We start from the raw sequence: 21,200 nt of genomic DNA, 5'->3' as shown, positions 1-21,200 counted from the left end.
CTACTTTTGTGAAGACTCAGTGGATGATAAAGTTCTCATCAATGGCTGGCACGTCATTAACAGTAATGAGTAATAATAATGGTAGAAATAGACATCAACAATAATTTCCAAATCCTTAGACTTATAAAAAGATAATAATAATTTCAAAGTGAACCACAACTATTACAAGAATCAGAAAACTACATCTCCACTATCCGTTTAATATTCTTTCCCAATAGACCACCAAACCCGGATCACAGTTGACTTGGTCAGCTTAAGTTAAATAAATGAAAGAGTCGTTTGATCTCTCATTCCTGTGTTTATTTTTTCAAGCAGCAAGGGCACCTTGGTAGGTGCTGGAGATTCAGGGGTGAATAGGACAGGTGAGGTTTTTGTTCTCCTGGAATTTCAGAACCAGGTAAAACAAGTGATCACATAAGGGACCAAGAGGAATTTATCAGCACCAACTACTGTGTAGACAATAAAATGGGTGGATGTGATAGAATGGGTGGCGAGGAAGTCCTGCTTGGGCAGTGGCAATTAAAGGAAGCTCTGAGACTTGAAGCCACTCGTGCTGAGAAGTAGGGGAGCCTCAGGCCAAGGTCCTGGCTCCCTTGGGGCAGAGAAGTGGGGGTCAGGCAGATGGTTGGAGCTCTGTAAATACCAGAGGGAATGACATTCTTAGACGTGGGAAGGCAGGCAGGTGTCAGCTCACCTGAGAAGGAGTTGCTGTGGGTGAGAAGTTTCAATTTAAGTTCAGTGGGAAAGCCAAGGAAGAGCTTTTTAAAGTTAGTTAGATGATGCAGATATTTAAAGTAGGACTTTTTCGGTGGTCCAGTGGTGAAGAGTCTGCCTGCCAACGTGAGGGACACGGGTTTGGTCCCTGGTCTGGGAGGATGTCACATGCGGCAGGGCAACTGAGCTGGTGTACCACAACTAGAGCTTGTGTTCTAGAATCTTAACTCTAGAGCCTGAGCTCTGAAACGAGAAGCCAGAGCGCTGCAACTAGAGAGTAACCCCCACTCGCAACTAGGGAAAGCATGCCATAAATACATATATAAATAATAAAATCCAACAAAACAAACATATAAAGCAGAAAAAGATTTCCAAAAGGAGGTTGACTTTGTCAATGGCTGTTTCTAGTCAAAGTCTATTAGCCAAGGCTGCTGCTTCTGCAGGGAGTAGGGATGGGCCCTGCTACTTTTGACTCAGTGAGGCTCAGGTTTTAGGTTGCTGAGATTAAGCCCCTTTAGAAGTCAACATATTATTTATTTGGATATACTAATGCCATCAATCCTGTCCCAGTCCTTTCTTGCTTGCTGGGATCCACTTTTCCCCTGTCTGCCCACCTGTAATCCCAGCTCTGCTCTCTTCGATGTTAATCTCAGCAGGTGATCTAATTTTCTTTCTTTCTCACTTTTCATGGTATCCCTTATACCTATTTTTAAAGGTAAGCCTCCTAAGCTCAGAACCTTGTTCAGAGTCACCTCATGTTGGTAGCAAAGCCAGGCTTTTAACGTAAACTCATTTGACCCCTAGCTATGGGAAGGCAGTGGAGATCAAGAAGGCCTTAGGGAGAAATTTGAGTAGGAGTGCGAAAATACAGATAAAGCTGTGTACTCAGGAGGACGGGATATAACAAAGGAAGATATAATGACAGCAGAGAGGAGCTTGGCAACTCAGATAAAGCAAGGGAGAGACGGGCTCCAGAACTTTACAGCATCTGCCATCTTTATAGGAACACCCAGCGGGTAAGCAATGAAAAGTGGGGTTGTCAGTATGACACAAGGGAGCTGAACACAGTCTCAGGTGTCTCCAAGACGAGCTGGGATGGGAGTGGAGACGAGGAGCCCAGCTACCGACTTTGTTCAGAAGCAAAGATCTGAGAGGGGCAGCGGTTAGGAAGATCAGATGAGGTATATATGAGAGCATGATGGAAGTCGTGAATTTTGAGGATCATGCTTCAATAGTCTGAGTCGCTAATCTTGGTACGTGGAGCCTGCCCGAGTCTGAAGAAAACTTAGCATCTTGGTGGGGGTGGGGAGTGGGAATTCTTCTTTTTCTTATTTTATTTTTTTAAAAAATATTTTAAATTTCGTTTATTTTTGGTTGTGCTGGGTCTTTGTTGCTGCTCAGGCTTTCTCTCTAGTTGTGGTGCTCAGGCTTCTCATTGTGTGGCTTCTTTTGATTCAGAGCTCTAGGCACGTGGGCTTCAGTAGTTGTAGCTCCCAGATGCTAGAGCACAGTTGTGGCTCTTTGACTTAGTTGCACGTGGGGTCTTCCTGGACTGGGGATCGAACCTGAGTCTCCTGAATTGTCAGGCCGATTTTTTTTTTTTTAGCACTGAGCCACGAGGGAAGCCCCTTTTTCCTTATTATTTCCCCTTTAAATGCAAGAGGAAACATAGCAAAAATAAATGAAACATGGTAATAAATGATCCACAATTTAATATGTCTAACCGCAATCTCATTTTGCATATTGTCTATATTTTTTACTGGAGTATATTGTAGAATATACTACATGGCAATCATGATGCCCATAATAATTCTATTTCCTTTTGGCATCACATAATAAATGCTTTTTTCTATTTCTTATCAGTTTGCACAATTAAAGAAAATATTCTACCCTATTAAAGTTCCAGCGTATGATTATTATTCCATTTGATTAGCGTTAGAGCATGTCTACATGTTTATTTTCAGGCAGTCGTATTTTTGTGAAGTTTTGAAATTCGGTGAGATTTAAACATTAGTGGTGTAAACAAAGAAGTTGTTGGCAAATGTATGCTCCTTCATCTTTGCCTTGTTCCCCAACAGCTTTGAATGAATGAAGATGCCTTCTGCAGACTCTTGAGAATACAGCTCAGAAGAGTCAGAGAACATGAGTTTGTTGATGGGGCAGAATCTTTAAACAACATAAAACTGGACCTTCTGGATTATTATTTTTTTTTAATGTGGGTCATTTTAAAAGTCTTATTGAATTTGTTACATTACTCTTTCTGTTTACGTTTTGATTTTTTGGCCTCAAGGGATCAAACCTGCACCTTCGCACTGGAAGATGAAGACGTAACCACTGGACTGGCAGGCAAGTCCTTGGATCATTCTTTCATGATGCTTTCTACCATGTGCTTGAAGTGAAGTGAAGTGGAAGTCGCTCAGTCATGTCTGACTCTTTGCAACCCCATGGACTGCATAGTCCATGGAATTCTCCAGCACAGAATACTGGAGTGGGTAGCCTTTCCTTTCTGCAGGGGATCTTCCCAACCCAGAGATCGAACCCACGTCTCCTGCTTTGCAGGCGGATTCTTTACCACCTGAGCCACAAGGAAGCCCAAGAATACTGGAGTGGGTAGCCTATCCCTTCTCCAGCAGATCTTCCCGACCCAGGAATCGAACCGGGGGTTTCCTGTATCGCAGGTGGATTCTTTACCAACTGAGCTATGAGGGAAGCCCTGTGCATTCATGCTAAGTTGCTTCAGTTCTGTCTGACTCTTTGTGACCCCATGGACTGTAGCCCATCAGGCTCCTCTGTCCATGGGATTCTTCAGGCAAGAAGACTGGAGTGGGTTGCCATTTCCTCCTGCAGGTGATCTTCCCGACCCAGGGACCAAACCTGCATCTCTTAAGTCTCCTGCATTGACAGGAGGGTTATTTACCTCTAACATCACCTGGGAAGCCACTTTCTATTATAAGGGCTCCTAAATTTTGTAGGTGAAGGGAATAAAGGACACATTTCAACAATTCAGATGATGATCAAGGCCTGAATAGTGGAGACAGAGTGGACGAAAGTGGATTTGAGAGATGCAAAATTGAAGTATAATAGATAGGACACAGTATCCACATGGATATTTGGGATGAGAGTCGAGGTGGCATTAAAGATGAGTTTAATGTTTCTAGACTGTTTGTCTGGATATCAGCGTCTGAGCAAGATAGAGGCTATCACTTCCAGGAGGAGTTTGTTTGGCAGAACACAGAATAATTATCAACGCATCTGAAAATAGTTCCATTCTCTGCTAAGTATAGGATGATAGGCTCTACTTTTGTGTAATGGTTAGTTTCATGTCTCAGAACGCAAAATGTACAAACAATTAGTTTGAAAAATTGCTACTCTGAGGTTGCTCTGAAGAAAGTAGAAGAAGACACCATGCTGTTTCAGACTTCATCATAGCCTGGGTTTAGCTAGAAATATGGCCTCTTTGGGGGAGATTTCAGAAAGTTTGGAGAAAAGAGGACACCATGATGCTGGAGGCCCTAAAGGGAGGCAGGGGCCCTGACCCTGCTTAGAGGAGTCTGGGGGAGGGCTAGCCTCTCAGGTAACTCGGCACTGAGACAAGGGAATAGGGAGGAAGACTGGATTGGACAGGAGGTATTCTTGGAAGGACAGGGGTTCAAGCAAATCCAGCTGAAGATGTCACGTGGCACTGGAATGAGGTCAGAGGAGCTCATGCCAGGCTGGAAAGAGAGGAACAGAGATGGGGATGTGCTTAGGGCTTCCCTGGTGGCTCAGTAGGTAAAGAGTCTGCCTGCAGTGCAGGAGAGTTGTGTTCGATCCCTGGCTTGGGAAGATGTCCTGGAGAAGGAAATGGCAACCCACTCCAGTATTCTTGCCTGGAGAATTTCATGGAGAGAGGAGTCTGTTGGGCTACAGTCCATGGGGTCACCAAGAGTCGGACACAATTGAGTGATTAACACTACTATCCTTTGAGGTTACAGGTCGTGTGAGGCTCTGTATGCCGTGGGGTGAAGGCCCAAGTTAAAGGGCAGGGAAGTGGGCTCAGTGGGGACAAGAGACCCTCAAAAGGTGTTTCAACAGTAGGCTGAAAAATTGGTCCAAGCAGGAAGAAAATAAAAGGCATTGAAGGAAAAAATATCACTAGAGGGCTTCCCTGGTGGTCTAATGGTTAAGACTCCTTGCTTCAGGGGAAGGTGTTTGATCCCTGGTCAGGGAACTAAGAAACTGATCAAATAGGGAACAAAAACTGAGGAGAGAAAAGACAGGCAAAGGACTCTTAGAAGAGTGTTCTGTTGGCTGAAGAAATGAATAAAAAATGTCAGATGACATTTTCATAAAATGATGGACTTTTTAGGAATGTCTTGAGAATGAATAAGGAAACAGTGTGGGCCTACCTGGCAGGGACAGGAGGGGATTAATGATGACAGTTGAGAACCAAAGACCTGGGCGATCGTTGCAGCCGACTGGATATGGTAAGAAATGTTGGAGAGCTCACCGCAGCACAGGGCCTGTTGGAGAATCAGGCTCAGAAAATGGGCAGCCACTGGGACCACAGCCAAAATGATGCCACAAAACTGGTCTGGGAAGGTGTTGGCTATTGAGGCTGTTAAACACTGGCTGTCACAACCCATTTGGCTGTCTGCATTGGGCCTTGGGCTGCCAATGCTGCTGCCCATAGCCACGAAGGATGGTAGACTGAGTGTCTCTGATGGAGGTTGGGTACCTACCTCTCCAGCTACTTGGAAGCCAGAGGAGCCGGGATGAGGCATGCTCAACGTCGACAATGGGAAGTGAACTCTGTCCATCCAGGTAGAGATTTCCCAGCTAGTGGAAGGGGCATCAGTCAAATTAGACTTGTTTCAGGTTGTAGCAAGGAGACTAACGGTAACAGTTGGAGAACTGCAACTGTTTTGGAAAAAAATGAAGATGGCCTGCGCTGTCAGTGGTGATGGGAATGGAGAAGAGGGTGCAGATTGCAGTGAGAGTACAGCAGATGAATGGAATTTAAAGACTACTTAGACGCAGAGGTGAAGGAGAGAGTATCTCAGATGCCTCTGAATGCCTGTGACTTCAGGAATTGGAAGAGTTGCACTGCCATTAATCAGGTGAAGGTTTGATCCCTGGTCAGGGAATTCAAATCCCACAAGCTATCATCAGTTCAGTCAGTTCAGTTGCTCAGTCGTGTCCAACTCTTTGCAACCCCATGAACCAAAGCACGCCACGCCTCCCTGTCCATCACCAGTTGCCGGAGTCTACCCAAACCCATGTCCATTGAGTCGGTGAGGCCAAAAAAAAAAAAAGAGAAGCTAGTCTTTGTGAAAGAGCGACAGGGAGAATCCCAGCAGGGATGCCCTGGTTCTAGTCATTCATTCTTAGGTCCAGCTCCTTCTGTGTCCCTTTCTCCTATGAGAGGACACAGCCCCCTAGCCCTCACAAACGTTCCATGACCTAAGCAGAAGCTGGAGTCGGGTGCTCTGCAACCAAGGGTCCTTATGAACACCCAGGCAGAACTCTGCAAATACGTGACTCCAGCTGTGTGAAAAGTGTTCTTCTGCATTGCTCAAGTGTTCCTGCAGTGTGAATGACCACCTGAAAGGAATTTAAAGGAGGTGATTTCTGCCAAGGGTGGAAGGAACATCGACAGCAGCAGCCACTTGGCCCTGAGTGCCTGCACTGTTGGTGGCCAAGTGGGGAAGCTGGGTTCCATCCAGGTTGGACCTCAAAGTTCTTAATTACTACGCTAGAGGTTCTCAAACTTTTGAGTCTCAGGATCCCCTTATGATCTTAAACACTGAAGAAACCAAAGAGTTTTTGTGGGGGTTGATATTTACCACAATGGAAATCAAACTGAGAAATTTAAAAGATTTTAAAAGAACAAAAATCCATCACGTTAACATAAGTATTTTTATTCAAAGTAACTCATTTTCAAAACAAAAGTTAGAAGAGTGGCACCGTTTTACATTTTTGCAAATCTCTTCTATATCTGACTTAGCAGAAGACAGCTGGATTCTCCGCTTTGCTTCTTCATTCAATACGTTGCTTTGGTTGAAGGAAAAAAAGAAAAAAGTTGGCCTTGTACAGACATGCAGCCGGAAAAGGAACTTCGTGAACCTCCTGAAAGTGTTTCCATTACTCCCACAAGTCCTCAGCACACACTTTGAGAATCACTGCAGTAAATTAACCCGCTTTTCAGTTAAAGACTATTTAAGAGATTGAAGTAGTGTTAGAACTGGCAGTTCCATCCACAGCCAAGGCATTTTAAGCAAATTACAAAGGGTGATGGTGGGGAAGGGAAGCCTGAACTCTCCCGTTAACTCTAAATGACATTGATTTCCAATCTGAGTTCACAGATTACTCCACTGCCAGCCAAGATGACATATTAAATTTTTTTCAAGTTCGCGTTTCTAAACTAAAAAGAGAAAGCGACATGTCATACACAAAGTTAACGCCTGTACAGCATTCTCACAGTTTATAAGGCCTCTTTCTGTGCCCACATGATCCTGTTCAGTCCTTAGCAGCCACTTCACAGAGGAGGAAGAGCTCAGAGCAGAGAGGCCACGTGCCCAAGATCACCATCAGCAGTCAGGCTGTGGACCAGGCTTCCTTGAGACCAAGCGATGTGCTCGCAGGACGATCCTGCTCTGGCTCCGATGAACAAACATCTCACTTTCAAAAACTGGCCTTCCACCCTAGAAGCGGGAGCGGGGGGCCCTTTACTTGCGTTCACTTTTTGCACATACACAAGAGACAGCGTCTGTTCTAGAATCCAACTGGATTTTATTTGACACAGAATACAGTATGGCTGCCGGAATAGCAAACTGAAAAGACAAAGCGGAAGAGACACAGTTCTATCTAATTTACAATTAAGTAACAGGAGGGCAAGTCATTCAACGGATAACAAAAACAGTTGAGCTTGATGGAAGAATTCTCTTTTTCTAGTGCCCATACCTGGAAGACAAAGTAAATTATTAATTCATTCCTTATCGTGATTCCGTTTGAGACTGTAACACCTGCTAAAAATATATCCGCCAATCTGGTTTTGATGACTGGGTGACAACCCTGGTCTCTGCCCCTTTCATCCTACCAGCCTCCTGTAACACTGTCCCTACCATCCTCTTCACAGTGATGGTCCCCACTCAACTGCACCCACCTGACTCTTGCCAGGCAGACGCTGGGCAGTTAACAGGGAGGAGTTGCGGCTGATGGCTGTGAAAGGGAGCTGCATCTGATGGCCAGTGAGCGGCTAAGACAGCTTGAACCCTCTGTCCCCGTCCCTGTGGGCCGCCTCTTACCCTCAACTCCCGTACTCGGGCTAGTTTAGGGTAAGGCCCGTACAGAGGACAGTAACTGAACCGCCTTCAGTGTCCAAATCTATCACCAGTTCCAATTACAGCCCTGACTCCACTGACCACCACAGGAGGAGAGCTGTCGAGAAACTAGCTATGGATCGATCTCAGGTCTTTTCTGATTTCCCCAGAGGCCAAAATTTGGCTCCAGAAAGATTATAACCAATGGCAGCACATTTTTTTCCACATATAAGAGTTCCTGAAGACAGAATCCATTATTATCTTAATCTTTTGTCATCGTTCTTAGTGGGCAGTTTGCCTCTGATGAAAATACTTTGTTACACAGATGGAGACCAGGGCACCAGAACTCTGCATCACTGTTGCCATCATCCTGAAAACCTGCTAGATTCTTTAAGCACTCCTTATAATAAATTTGCTTAAATATTTTCTAAAAATGTCCTCACAGGGTAGAGCTCCAGCTTGTTAGTGAGAATAACCTGGAAGTTATCCATCAGATTAAAGCATGCTGAAAAGAAATTTGCTTCTTATGAATTTGTTTTCCCAGGGCACTCATAACCACAGCCAGGCAAAGTCCCCAGCTGGATAAAGCGACAGTGTCAAAGACCAACAGGAGGATTCTTCACACCCCTCACTTCTTAGGCTCAGCCCTGGGCACGTGTATGGACTACATGAGGTAGTTTTGGTCCAAAATGGCACCCTGAGCCTGCTCCACAGCACGGTCAGTTACTAAGGCCTCTTGAGAATTTCGAAAATCCCCCCTTCTGTTAAAAATTTGATAAATTGACTGAAAATTCAACAGATTAAAAAAGTGTTTCACAGAAAAATACAAGAAGCATAAAAACATATGAAAAACAGCCCAACTTTACTCGAAGCTTTAAAAAAATGCAATTGAAAACTGATTTTCACCTGTCAGTAGCTAAGATGAAAACGTCTGGTAACAGAGCACTGGCAAGAAATGGAGGATGCAGTCTTCTGATTCACTGTTTGTAGGGGGTGTGAATTAGTACATATTCTTGGGAAAGGAAAAAATCTGACACGATCAAAAATGAAAACATACATAGTCTTAAACCAGAAATTCCTCCTTTAGGGATTACTAGTACAGACTGACCATTTGAATTTTTGAAAATTGGCACGCCGTGTATTACCTACACACTACTACAACTAACAGCAGCAAGAACAATGATTTAGTTGAGATAGCCATAAACGCTGTATCAGGATTAATCCCTGTGAGATAAACCAATGAAACAAGATATAATTCTAGCCCAAAGCAAAGACAGGTGACATTAGTTAGCCCCTCGAGCCTTATTATTGATGTGATTGTGGAAATATTTAATAGCTTGCAAAATGAGAATATGCAAGCTTCTACTACTTCTTCCAAAGACCCTAGATGGCTGGGGAACTCTAGGCTGCAAGTTTCGAATGCTGGTTCACCTTATGCATTTTCCACAGAGATGAGTCCTTGTCTAACTAACCAAAAGCTAGTTTATGAACCAGGCATGTTCTGTATCTTCATCTTCTAAAACTGTGTGCCCTCCAGCTTGACGTGAGTCCAAGAATGGCACTGACCACAAAGCCCAACCTTACATACAACGTCGAATCAGCCAAGGACACCTACTTTTGGAATTCCCACTCTCTGTTGTCCAACGGACACACCTGCCGTGTTTTGAGCCAGCGAGAGATGCAGTGGAAGTGAAAAGCGTGCTGGAAGAAAAGATACATTTTATTAAAAATAATTCTGTGCAGGCTCAGCTGTCTACGGACAATACGTCTCAAGGGAAGCGGGGTGGGGATACACAGGGGCTGGAGAAGAACCATGGAAGGCAACACACAATGGGAGACAAAAGGTCTACAAGGGGTTATACCTGGTTAGGTACCAGGCCATGGCGGATGAAACATTTGTGAGAGGCCTCGTTCCTACCAAATGAAGAACATATTTAGGAAGCATGGTGGGTGTTCACGCAATGAGGTCTCTTCCTCTTTGCCTGAGGTAAAATGGAGTGGGGCTCCCTGGGTCTAGCCGGCCTGGAGGGGAGGCTTGCTCTCCTCAGACACAGGCAAAAGGAGGCCCTCAATCATCCGCACGTTTCAAATTCCCCACTCGTGGTCTCCAGCTCCCTCCCCATCTTGGAGAAGGGAACCCCAGGAGAAGAGGGTTCTGCTCAGCACGTGGCAGTGCATCACTCCTGCCGACCGACCACCCAGAACTGCAATGGGCACGTCCCTGACCTTCCACACCCAGCTCAACACTGCCCAAAGGACTCTATTTCCAGATCTGCTCATAGAGGTATTGCTATTATGCAAGTTTAGTACTCAACAAGCCTCTAGTGGGTGAGAGACTTTGTCTTAAAAAAGGAATCAGATAAAAAAAAAATCAGGGTGAGAGGAAGCAATGCGATGGGCATGCTGCATGTAAGCAGCTGAAAGAGCATCAAGGGCTTGTTCCATGATCAAGATGGGAAGTAAAAGGGCAAAAGTACCAAGAACACTGGGTGCTAACAGGGAACGAGGAGTTGGCCTTTGGATTTGGGGAAAAGGAAAGTCTGTGTGAGTTAGTGATGTGCAGATGCCGATCACAGCACCTCTGCAATGATGCTTATCCTCCAGCCCTGCTCGTGTGAGCAGCATCAGGATGGAACAACAAGGGTCCCCGCATCTGAGCCACGACGGGTCGACTGAGGTGGGGACTTGGGAGAAGTGCTGACACCCCAACACACAATGACAGCTCGGGCAGGCCTGGCTTAGTAACAGCCCTGAAACCCGGTCAGTGTGTCTACCCAAACATGCGTGGAACTTAAAGAATCATAATGTGGATCATCATCTGTGAAAACTGACTTTCCACAAAGACGGAAACAGAATGCAGTGGTGAAGACTCGAGTCCACACTAGTGCACTGGGGCTGCTCAGAGGGACAAAGACTCCCAGAATGACGGCCCTCTGCAAGATCCTTTTCGTCCCGATGCTCACCCAACTGACGATGAAAAAGAGGAAAAACAAAATTTCCAAAGGGCAGAAAGTGGAGGCATTTTTTCAATCCCCAGGCGGTGGGGACAGGCTCACCTAAGGGCATTCAGGACCCCCTTTTTCCCTCCCAGCTGCCCCGCCAGGCTCTTTGCAGCAGTTCAGGGTCCTTGTACTTGCCCACCACCCCGAAGACGGAGTGAAAGAGGGGCTGCAAATGAGACTGCTGGGCCGGGACTGCATCCCTGAACATCCTCGATCCCAGCTTTCCTCCTGCGAACAATCTAAGACCCATCAATGGACATACCCAGCAGTCTCAAAACACACTGCCTAGTGCTTTACACTTAACAGGAGGGCTGTAAACACCTATTACCTCACCGGAGCCTGCAGCAACCCCGCCAAGCTTGACGGGTATTATTATCTTCATTTTACAGACAGGAAACTGAAGCCCAGATGAGTTAAGTGACGTGCCTAATTCACAGAGCCGGTCAGTATCATAGAAGACCCAGCAGGGGAACCCAGGACTAGTCCAAAGGCTTTAGGCACACCTGCTGCTCTTCTTGGTGGCAGGTTCTCTGAGTGTGACTCTCCTGAGTCAGATTTAAGGAGAAGCTCGCTCCTTTTCCTCCCACCACAAAGTGACACGGTTCTCACTCTACACCTGGATGCCAAGGAGAGCAAAGAGCCCAACATGCTTTATTCTTTATCCTTGAAGATGACAAACACAGTCTCTTGACCAACAGGGGCTACTGTGAGACTGCCAAAGGGACTTGCAGGAGGTATTATAAGCACTCTTTTTTTTTGAGCAGAGAAAGGTTTATTGCAGGGTCATGCAAGGAGATGGGTGGCTCATGCCCCACCCAAACCCTGAACTCCTCTAAGCATTTTTTTTTTTAACATAAAATCATTTCATCCTGATTATGATGCTAAGCAGTCTACTAACAGCTCCATTTCATACGAGGCTTAGAGGGGCTGATACCTTGCCCACAGGTGCATAGCAAGTAAGTCACAGAGACAGGGAGTGGTGGTCTGACTGGAGTCTGGCTTCTTAGGCCTATGTCATGCTGGGAGCTCTCTGTTCCCTGGGCACAGGACACCCGGACAGGACATTTTTAGCTCATATGACTGGGACTACATGACTATAAGGATGAATTTTTAACGTGCTGGAAATAACATATTTGATGTCTATTATCCTTCACAGCTGTCACTCCCTGGAAGGCTGTACATTCAGTCCAACGATGCTGCACAAAACATTTCTGTCACGAAGCACATTAAAAAAAAAAAACCCCAAATGCTAACTTGGTACATTTGCCTCCCCCCACCCCAGCAACACACACAGGAATGCTCAATTTATTCACCTAACTTAGTTCCACAAGACACTCAGCCTTTAAAAAAATCTGATAAGAAAGTCAAGATTTCCACTAACAGAGTGTTCCAATGATTGTGTCACAGGCTTCGAAGGCAATTCCCAAAGACGAAGCCCACCAATGTTGCTGCCAATGCTGGTATACTTCATAGTTGAGACAAACTACTGCCTCTATAACTAATAATTTTCACAGGTGAATAGCACAACTATTTAAAATCCTTTTTTTTTTTTGCTATCTGTGTACCTTTGGGGAGAAAGGTGGGCTAGTCTTTTTTTTCCTAGTTAGTTACAAGATGGGCAAAGCAGGAGAAGCGGTACTATGTTTACAAGCCATGCTGGGAGGAAAAGATGTTGCCTTACGTTACAGACGCCCCACGCCACGGTGCACTCTTCAGAAGTAGCAGACGCCTGGTTGGCTTGACATTCTATGCCTGTGGGAACAAGAGTGACATGGTCACTGGACCCCACGAGCAACCACATTTGACCTCCAGTGGCCCTACCCACGCGTGAGGACACGACAGGGAAGGGGGTGGTGGTGATGGCCTAAACGGGAACAAAATCTCAAGCGGTTAGTCATAATTGTTTTTTAATGAATGTGGAAAGGGGTGACGAACAGAGAAAGCAGAGCTATGACTTAACAGCATGCTTTGCAAAGAACTCCTCCCGATTCAAACACAGAGCAACGCAAGAAAGGGCGCTTTCTAGTTCTGAACGTGACCTGACTTGTCCAAATGACAGCGATTCCTCCTAATGTGGTAAATTTAGTAAATTCTTAAAGCCACCTCCTAACTCCTGGTGTTCTGAGAACTGGTGTCTTCTCTACGCGGGGCGAATGTTTGCTCTCGGGCCCTTACACCACCCAGGTTTGCCACATGAAAGCCTCCCTGACAAGCTCCAGTCCCTGAAGGAGTCAGGCAGACACAGCTGGGACAGGGGAAATAAAAAGGGGTGTAGAGGGCTGTGGACGCTCTGCGCAAAGACATCAAAACTCAAGTCCTCAAAGCACCGTCAACACAGCAAGTCTGTGAGGCCGACAGGTTGGAGAACTGGGGGCCACCAGCTGTGATGCTTACTGCCCCGAGATGTTTCTGACCAGTGAGTGAAACAAATTACTGCAAACTATCTGAATATCCATTTCAGAGGGGGAAGGGAGGGAACTTAAACGGAATGAAAATTTGACTGAGATCAAGAAAGGATGAGTAAAGCTCTATTGGGGATAAACCAAGAACAAGAATTACTAATGTGTAATTTGCTTTCTCTGAAGGTGGTAACTAAATGGAGTCTTCTTTCTGATGAATAAAAAGCTTCAGGAAAGACTATTTAATAGGAGGCAATTATTTCAAACTTTCAGAGGTGGAAGAGAGTAAAACTGTAAGAAAATAATGCTGAGATGTTCAATTGGTCTTGGGAAGCGATATATAACATAATAATGCTTTTCCCCCATCCTTCAAAAATATGAATGGCAAAGGATCTGAAATCACAGAACTTGTCTTTGCTACCCAGATTCACAGTTTAAAGAGAGTAACTGGTTTTCCTTCTGAAAAAAGTAGAGAACCTAGGGTCTATGTCATATATTCAAGACTATATAGGGGGAACTTCCCTGGTGGTCCAGCGGCTAAGACTTTGTGTTCCCAGTGCAGGGGGCCTGGTTTGATTCCTGGTCAGGGGACTAGATTCCACATGTTGCAACTAAGACCTGGCACAGCCAAATAAATAAATGAAGATTTTAAAATATTAAAATATTAAAAAAAAAAAAAAGAATGTATGTGGGGTGTGAATGCACCCTGTTCAAAGAGACGGCAGAGAAGAGAAAATCTGATGCTGTTCAAGTGGAATCCTTTCACTTAGATGTGGACTACGTATTAAGAAATTAGCTAAGTAAGAGGCACAATTATTATTATTTAATAATGAAACTGTTTCAAGGTATATTACCATGTTTAATTTTTTCTAGGTCTACATATTTTTAGAGGGCTGTCTTTGTATGCCAAGTGCAAAGTAGGGTCTCAGTACTTGAATAAGCAAACAAAAAATGCTTCTATAAATAGAATGGGGGCCAAATATATATCTATTCTTTATCAGAAAATTCTTAACAAAGAACAAAAATAAGCTGTACAGCACAGGGAATATAGCAAATATTTTATAATAACTTCAAAGGGAGTATACACTTTCAATCACTATGTTGTTTCACACCTGAAACTAATAAAATATTGTAAGTCAACTACACTTTAACAATAATTTTAAAAATCAGAAATAGGACTGCAATCTAGAATGCCAGATAAAAGGGGATAAGGCATGAAAAATTACTAAAGTGTTCTCAAAGATAAAATGTTTTCAAGCTTTTGGTTCAGAGAGTGAGCACAGGGGTTTAGTCATTTGCTTAAACAGGGGAAGAAATTGCTCACTGTCAGCCTAAAGCCGACAAAAAAGCAGCATGCAACAGGTTCTTATCAGACCTTTGTAAAGGCACAAGTGTATTTCATGTGACTTACAAAGCTTGAGGACTTTAATACAAGGGCCATCACCACCAGAGGACTGCTAAAGAAGCAATAGCTTCTTCCTGGAAGTGAAGAGATTTCACCCTTTGAAAACACTGATGGATCTTTTTTGTGGTTTTAGGAAAAGACTAACTTATGGGCAAAGGCTGGGTCTAAGCACTTCTGGACAACCCTTCATCTGGGACAAGATTACCAGAGGTAATGGAGAAAATGACACCTAGCAGATTGTATATTTCATCAACTCTTTAAAAGAACCAAGAAGCAGGGTAATGCAAAGTGAAGTTCAAGGCTATAGAAGGACATACAGGATCTATCTGGATGCCAAAAGGCAAGTCTTCAGCTCAAGAATGCTTTGTAGGTGGGTTCAGCTGGAGCTCAGCCATAATTACTTATTTATTTACAAATGCTGGGCTGGAAGAAACACAAGCTGGAATCAAGATTGCCGGGAGAAATATCAATAATCTTAGATATGCAGATGACACCACTCTTATGGCAGAAAGTGAAGAAGAATTAAAGAGCCTCTAGATGAAAGTGAAAGAGGAGAGTGAAAAAGTTGGCTTAAAGCTCAACGTTCAGAAAACTAAGATCATGGCATCTGGTCCCATCACTTCATGGGGAAATAGATGGGGAAACAGTGGAAACAGTGTCAGACTTTATTTGGGGGGGCTCCAAAATCACTGCAGCTGGTGATTGCAGCCATGAAATTAAAAAACGCTTACTCCTTGGAAGGAAGGTTATGACCAACCTAGATAGCATATTTAAAAGCAGAGACATTACTTTGCCAACAAAGGTCTGTCTAGTCAAGGCTATGGTTTTTCCAGTGGTCATGTATGGATGTGAGAGTTGGACGGTGAAGAAAGCTGAGCGCCGAAGAATTGATGCTTTTGAACTGTGGTGTTGGAGAAGACTCTTGAGAGTCCCTTGGACTGCAAGGAGATCCAACCAGTCCATCCTAAAGGAGATCAGTCTTGGGTGTTCATTGGAAGGACTGATGTTGAAGCTGAAACTCCAATACTTTGGCCACCTGATGTGAAGAGCTGACTCATTGGAAAAGATCCTGATACTGGGAAGGATTGAGGGCAGGAGGAGCAGGGGACAACAGAGGATGAGATGGTTGGATGGCATCACCAACTCGATGGATATGGGTTTGGGTAAACTCCAGGAGTTGGTGATGGACAGGGAGGCCTGGCGTGCTGTGATTCATGGGGTCGCGAAGAGTCAGACATGACTGAGCGACTGAACTGAACTGATGTATGTAATTATTCATTTAACGCCAGGCCAGAATTTGTTAGAAAATGGCCACTGCTAAATCAAGATTCTTATTGTCATCTTTAACGAAAAGTCTTTTTACAAGAACCATAATTCATTTTTGAAAGGAAGACAAGCCCAGTTGTGGCGACCAGATTTCCCTTTAGTGTCTGTTATAAGCAGAAGGATATGTTTCATAAGGGTAAAGACCCGAGTCCAGTCACTGTTTTATCCTGGAGCCTTGCAAAATGCCCAGGATGTAAATATTCATCAAATGAATAAAACCCATGACGTGAAATTACTTTGTTATAGGAGTTCAATGCTCTCCTTCTGCAGCTGACATTTAAAATATATGATAAAGCAACTAACTAAAAGCCCACATCAACCCCTCAAGCTAAGAGAAGACAACATCTCAACACTAAGAGAAGACAATATCAATGGCCTTTGTCTGTCACTGTCTTCTCAAGAAGTGCATTCCCTTGCAACCAGAGAGACACACAATGACTTAAACACAAGTTAAAAAAAAAAAGTCAGGATTATATAAAATCATTAAGTATTTATAGAAGAGAGCCTCAAGAAAGTAAAATTTTCTCTGGGTACAACTCCTTGTGAAAATGTACAGAAAAAAAAAAAAAAAGGCAAGCATGTAATCAAAAACCCCACCCAAGCACATGTAAAACCGTGGATGTGTTTTTCTGTGATGTGTCTTTTCTAATGCCATTAAACATCATGGTAGCTGCTGATCTGCTTTGACTGTTGTGTGAAAAAGAAAACAGGGTCAAAACTCAAAGAAACCAAGGGCAGTAAACGACCAACACAGACCATGACTACTTTCCAACACGAAATATTTGATTTGTGCTTTCCAAGTTGCAATGATCATAGACTGGTCCCCTATTTTGCTTCTATTCTTCACAGAGCAAAAGCCTAGGGAGAATCTATTATGTACTAGAAGACTATGCCAGATGCTAGGAACATAGCTGTAAATAACACGGAATTATAAAGAGCCAACTAAGTTAAACAACTGCCACAGAATCTCAGAGGAAACTATAGGACATTTTGGAAATATTGAACAGAACTGTTCTAGCTTGTGTTTGTGTGTATGTAAGTATGGTCAGGGAAAACATCTTTGAGCAAGTTTAAGGTGAGATCTGAAGACCAACTAGGGGTTAGTTCTGCATGACCTAATAAGTAGCCCTGGCCACACATGGCTGTTGAGTAGGTACTGAAATGTGGCTAGTCTGAAATGAGATGCACTGGAAGTGTAAAATGCACTTTGAAAACTTAGTACAAAAAAAAAAAAGTAAAATATTTCACTTTAAAATATTGATTACATGTTGAAATAAAAAATATCCTGGATATAGGATAAAATACAAATCTGTTTAACTTTATTAATATGAGTATCAGAAAACTTTAAATTATGTATGTGCTTGCATTTTTGACTTACACTTAGACAGTGCTGAGTCAGATAAAGATAGGGGGAGAGTGGTAGAGAAGAGATGGAGAAGATTCAAACAGGATATGTAAGGGTTCTAAACAAGAGCATGGGCACTTCAAGAACGGAGAGAAAGTCAGAGGAGCTACCAGAGTAAAGCAGGACAGTGGCTCAAGAGAAAGTCGAAGAGACAGGTAAGTCATTTAAAAATAAGTTATAACTTCAATTCTAGAAAGCTGCACATTCTTTGTGCTATTTCTGATTTCAATATCAAACCATTTTAGTATCTGGATGAAAAAATGACTGTTCCTGGTGTGATCAACATTCTGGCCCCTATTATTCTAAGGATACTAACTTCCATCAACAACTAGAACCAAACCTACTATGTGTTGCCCACTATGTGTAATGAAATATGAGGAAATTGAAATGAAATTTCTTTAGAGCAATGAAATGACTGCCGAGGTGTTGGCAGTGATGTCTTCTAACTATATTTGGGACTAACACTGAAAATCCACTCTTGGGCCTCTTTTCTTCATAAATTTTCCCCAGCAAAAACTAGCGCTGGACAGAACATTTTAGCTCAAAGTTAATTTTCTTTCTTTCACTGTTTTTCCCTTTGAGTGTGGTTACATGATGGGAAATAGGATATAGTCAACCTTAGTGTCCACAATTCATTCTAAATGTGGCCCTGCCATCTTTAGGTTGAGTAGATTTACTCTGAAAGATGGGTATGCCTGCAAGATATCATAAAAAACTAATTTATTTAAAACTAGATGTAGAAGGCCCCAAATGCTCTGACTATACTTTATATTTCTTTGTGAAGAAGAAAACTGGTCATATCAGGATAGCCGCAATCTCTGTAACCTTCTCAACTTCCCCCCATCCTCCTTCAATTACTTACAAAGATCCATAATGTGGTTCCTGCAGATGGCACAGTTATCAACCACAATATCCCAGGCCCAGAGGGCTACTGCATTCCACTGCAAAGAGAAAACGGGAAACAATGCACTCCACTCCTCGTAACATAGACACATATACAACACATAAACCACATACACTCTAGGATTTCATGCTGCACTTATCATCTTTTTGGCCACAAGGACCACTAAACAAAAGAGCTGCTGGATATTACATTACTCTCATTTATTATTTCAGAGAGCAAGAGCTACACTATGTACACCCATTCTCCCAACAGTTGAGTATATGAACACAGAAATGAATGTCATTTTTTTATTTTTACCTACAGTTTAGGTGGCCATGTCAATGTAAACAAATCAGGAATAATTTAGAAGTGCCTGTTTTAGGTCTAATAATCACAAAGTTGAATTACTGCACAGGCTCTCCTGGCAGTTGCAGGAGAGCTCAATTTCTGCATAAATAAATACCTGCTCTTCAAGGCAACTCTGGAAGCAGGAATAGGGGAAAGCAAGGAACAGAATGAACTAAGATGATGATTGGATCATAAAACGGGTAACCATGGGATAAGCGGATAACCAATCCCTCAGTGTCAGTACACACCAAGGTCATCACTTACATCTTACAAGATAATTGCACAGCAAACTTTAGAATTTTGTTTCCTATCTGCTTAGACTGTTATATTTAATTTCCGCAAGAGTTTATCTAAAAGTAGCATTTAAGTAACTCAACCTTCTGACTTGTGCAATTATAAATATTCCCAAACTCCTTTTCATCCACAAATCTGGCGCCACTCCCTAAACCTTCATCTCTTTCTAGCCTAATTCTCAGTGTCTGGTAACTTCTTCAGCACTTTTCACACGACAGCTTCAACTTGGAGAAAAAAAAAAAATCCTACTTCTATTCTTCAATATGGCTGCTGGCTGTACCTGAGCATGCAGTGCCCACAATGAAACGACAAAAAGCACCAGGAGGGGGAATAGTATCAGGATCTAGCCAGATGTTCCAGAGATAACATCTTCCCTATTTCAGAGTCTTCATTTTGTACAGATTTGTTTTACCTTAGTTGGGAATCGGCACTTTTCTCCCAAACTGTATAGTTGCAAACAACCGTAAGGCATTTCATGCAAAAAGACACGTTCCACACATTTCTGCTTTTCCATTTCTACCAAGTCGTTCGCAACTAGTACTCAACTCTCGCTAAATGACACAAGGTTTGAGCTCACATTTCCTTTTTAACAAATTCCACCATGCTTTTTTTTTTTGACAGGGTTTCTGGATATGACTGCAGGACCGGGGCAGCTTTGTGACAAACCTACAGACCTCTCAGAAGAGCCAAGAGTTACACTCGAGACACTTTTAACTCGGCAGGGGCGAGGACCGGAGAGGGATAATGGAGGCCTCGGTCAGGCGAAGGCCAGGTCGTGGTCCGTCAGAGGGACTCCAAGTTTCGGACAGGGGGAGGACACGGAGATGTTCAGCCTGGGTCCTCAGAGGCCTCCAATGCGGTAGGACCTCAGGTTCCTGGCTTTCGCCGCACTGCCCCCACCCTCCACCCGCCGTAGGGCTCCGACTCCCCCCTTCCACCCACCCCACCCGCTCTTTCCCCACCCCTCCGCCACTCCAGTGACAGCTCAGGCGCTTGGCTCCTACAGCCAAGTCGCAACCGCGCTATCTCAATAAGCACTTCCGTGATTGGCCCCTCAGCCTCTGAACGAAACCAACACCGCCACGGACAGTGGGCCGCAGCCACGCCGATCAACCCTAAGACCCGCCCCCCGGCTTCCTTTCCTGGTACCCTGTCCCAGGAACGCCCCGAAATGAAGCCCTTTCCTCCGCGCTTCGGTCATCCTCGGGCCTGCCAGCCAGATCCGCGTCTCTCTAGCTTCCCTGAGGAAGGCGCTGGCGAGACCCAACCTTTTTCACTTCAAAGCGCTTCTTGCCCGCGCCGCTGTTGGTGCCGCTCGGGGTATCCACATCCATCGCTGCCGCCATTTTGGAAACACACGGTCTGTCGGCCGGCTATTGCGCCTGCGCGCCAGCGCACGCCTCGCTTCCCCTCCCACCCTGGCACCTCCTCCCTCACCCCACCCCTCACTGGCGCGGTTGGGGCAGGTAGGGGCGGAGCGTGTAGCCACGCCCCTTAAAGGCGCTGGCGCTGGTTTCCCCCAGCCCACCCCCCTCTCACACCTACCCTGCGTCGGCCGGGAGGAGGCGGAGGCCGGAGCGGCTGGGGCGGGGCGGGGCGGAGCCTGGCCGACGCGAGCGAGCCGGGTGGAGACGTCCGAAAGGACTGCTCTTGTTGCCCTCCCCCGGGAAGCCCCCAGCCACACTCTCAGCTGGGGCGGCGGCTGCTTCCTCCGCATGCACCGCGACCTGCAGCACCGGCTCCGCCTCTCGTTCCCCGGCGCCGCGCAGCACCCCCTGCCCGCCGGTCCTCGTCGTGTTCTTCCGGGGAAGGAGCAAGGGTGGGCGTCCCGCCTCCTGCTGCCGCCAAACCCGAGCCCTCACATTGGGCTTTCCAGATCCTGATCGGCTTCTGAACCCGGCGGAGGTGCTTACCCTCCTTGGAAGGCCGTTCGATTTCCTGATTCCAATTCGGGAAATCCTCAGGATTCAGTGGGAAGATGGTCTCCCCCTCCTGCCCAGTGTCCCCCCCAGGACTAAACTGAGCAGGCATTCTCCAGCCCTGCTTTCACCTGCCCACCTGAAAGAGGTGGACGGAGGAGGCTTGGGAGCCTGAGAAGTGCCGGCCCCAGCCTACCCCAAATA

General features: G+C 44.9%; 1 protein-coding gene across 6 annotated transcripts; it reads right to left on the bottom strand.

The window, feature by feature from the left end:
* Positions 1 to 6,593: 6,593 nt before the first annotated feature.
* RBX1 (ring-box 1) lies at positions 6,594 to 20,444 on the bottom strand. Of its 6 annotated transcripts, none has more exons than XM_081587610.1 (6): positions 20,346 to 20,444; positions 18,415 to 18,493; positions 12,699 to 12,769; positions 9,631 to 9,716; positions 8,922 to 8,995; positions 6,594 to 7,656 (listed from the first exon to the last, which is right to left on the bottom strand). In XM_081587610.1, exons 1-5 carry the CDS (start codon positions 20,421 to 20,423, stop codon positions 8,932 to 8,934), a joined length of 378 nt encoding a protein of 125 aa, XP_081443736.1. In that variant the 5' UTR covers positions 20,424 to 20,444; the 3' UTR covers positions 6,594 to 7,656; positions 8,922 to 8,931. The 6 variants fall into 6 exon arrangements, with proteins under 6 accessions (XP_081443736.1, XP_081443735.1, XP_081443739.1 ...); XM_081587609.1 differs by lacking the exon at positions 20,346 to 20,444 and adding an exon at positions 19,490 to 20,053; XM_081587613.1 differs by lacking the exon at positions 8,922 to 8,995.
* Positions 20,445 to 21,200: the final 756 nt, after the last annotated feature.

Source organism: Giraffa tippelskirchi, chromosome 4, assembly GCF_054371585.1.
Source record: "Giraffa tippelskirchi isolate mGirTip1 chromosome 4, T2T-mGirTip1v1.2.pri, whole genome shotgun sequence".
Lineage (NCBI taxonomy): Eukaryota > Metazoa > Chordata > Mammalia > Artiodactyla > Giraffidae > Giraffa > Giraffa tippelskirchi.
Note: the sequence above shows the minus strand (reverse complement) of the source record. Positions and strands in the feature narration are given on the sequence as shown.

What these genes read in the sequence shown, in the direction of transcription:
- RBX1 (XM_081587609.1), bottom strand. Translation starts at nt 19,591, where the DNA reads ATGGAAAAGCAGAAATGTGTGGAACGTGTCTTTTTGCATGAAATGCCT. An exon ending in AGTGCCGATTCCCAACTAAG is followed by an intron (nt 18,494 to 19,489) that starts GTAAAACAAATC and finishes TTCTCTTTGCAG; the next exon opens with TGGAATGCAGTAGCCCTCTG. An exon ending in GAACCACATTATGGATCTTT is followed by an intron (nt 12,770 to 18,414) that starts GTAAGTAATTGA and finishes TTGTTCCCACAG; the next exon opens with GCATAGAATGTCAAGCCAAC.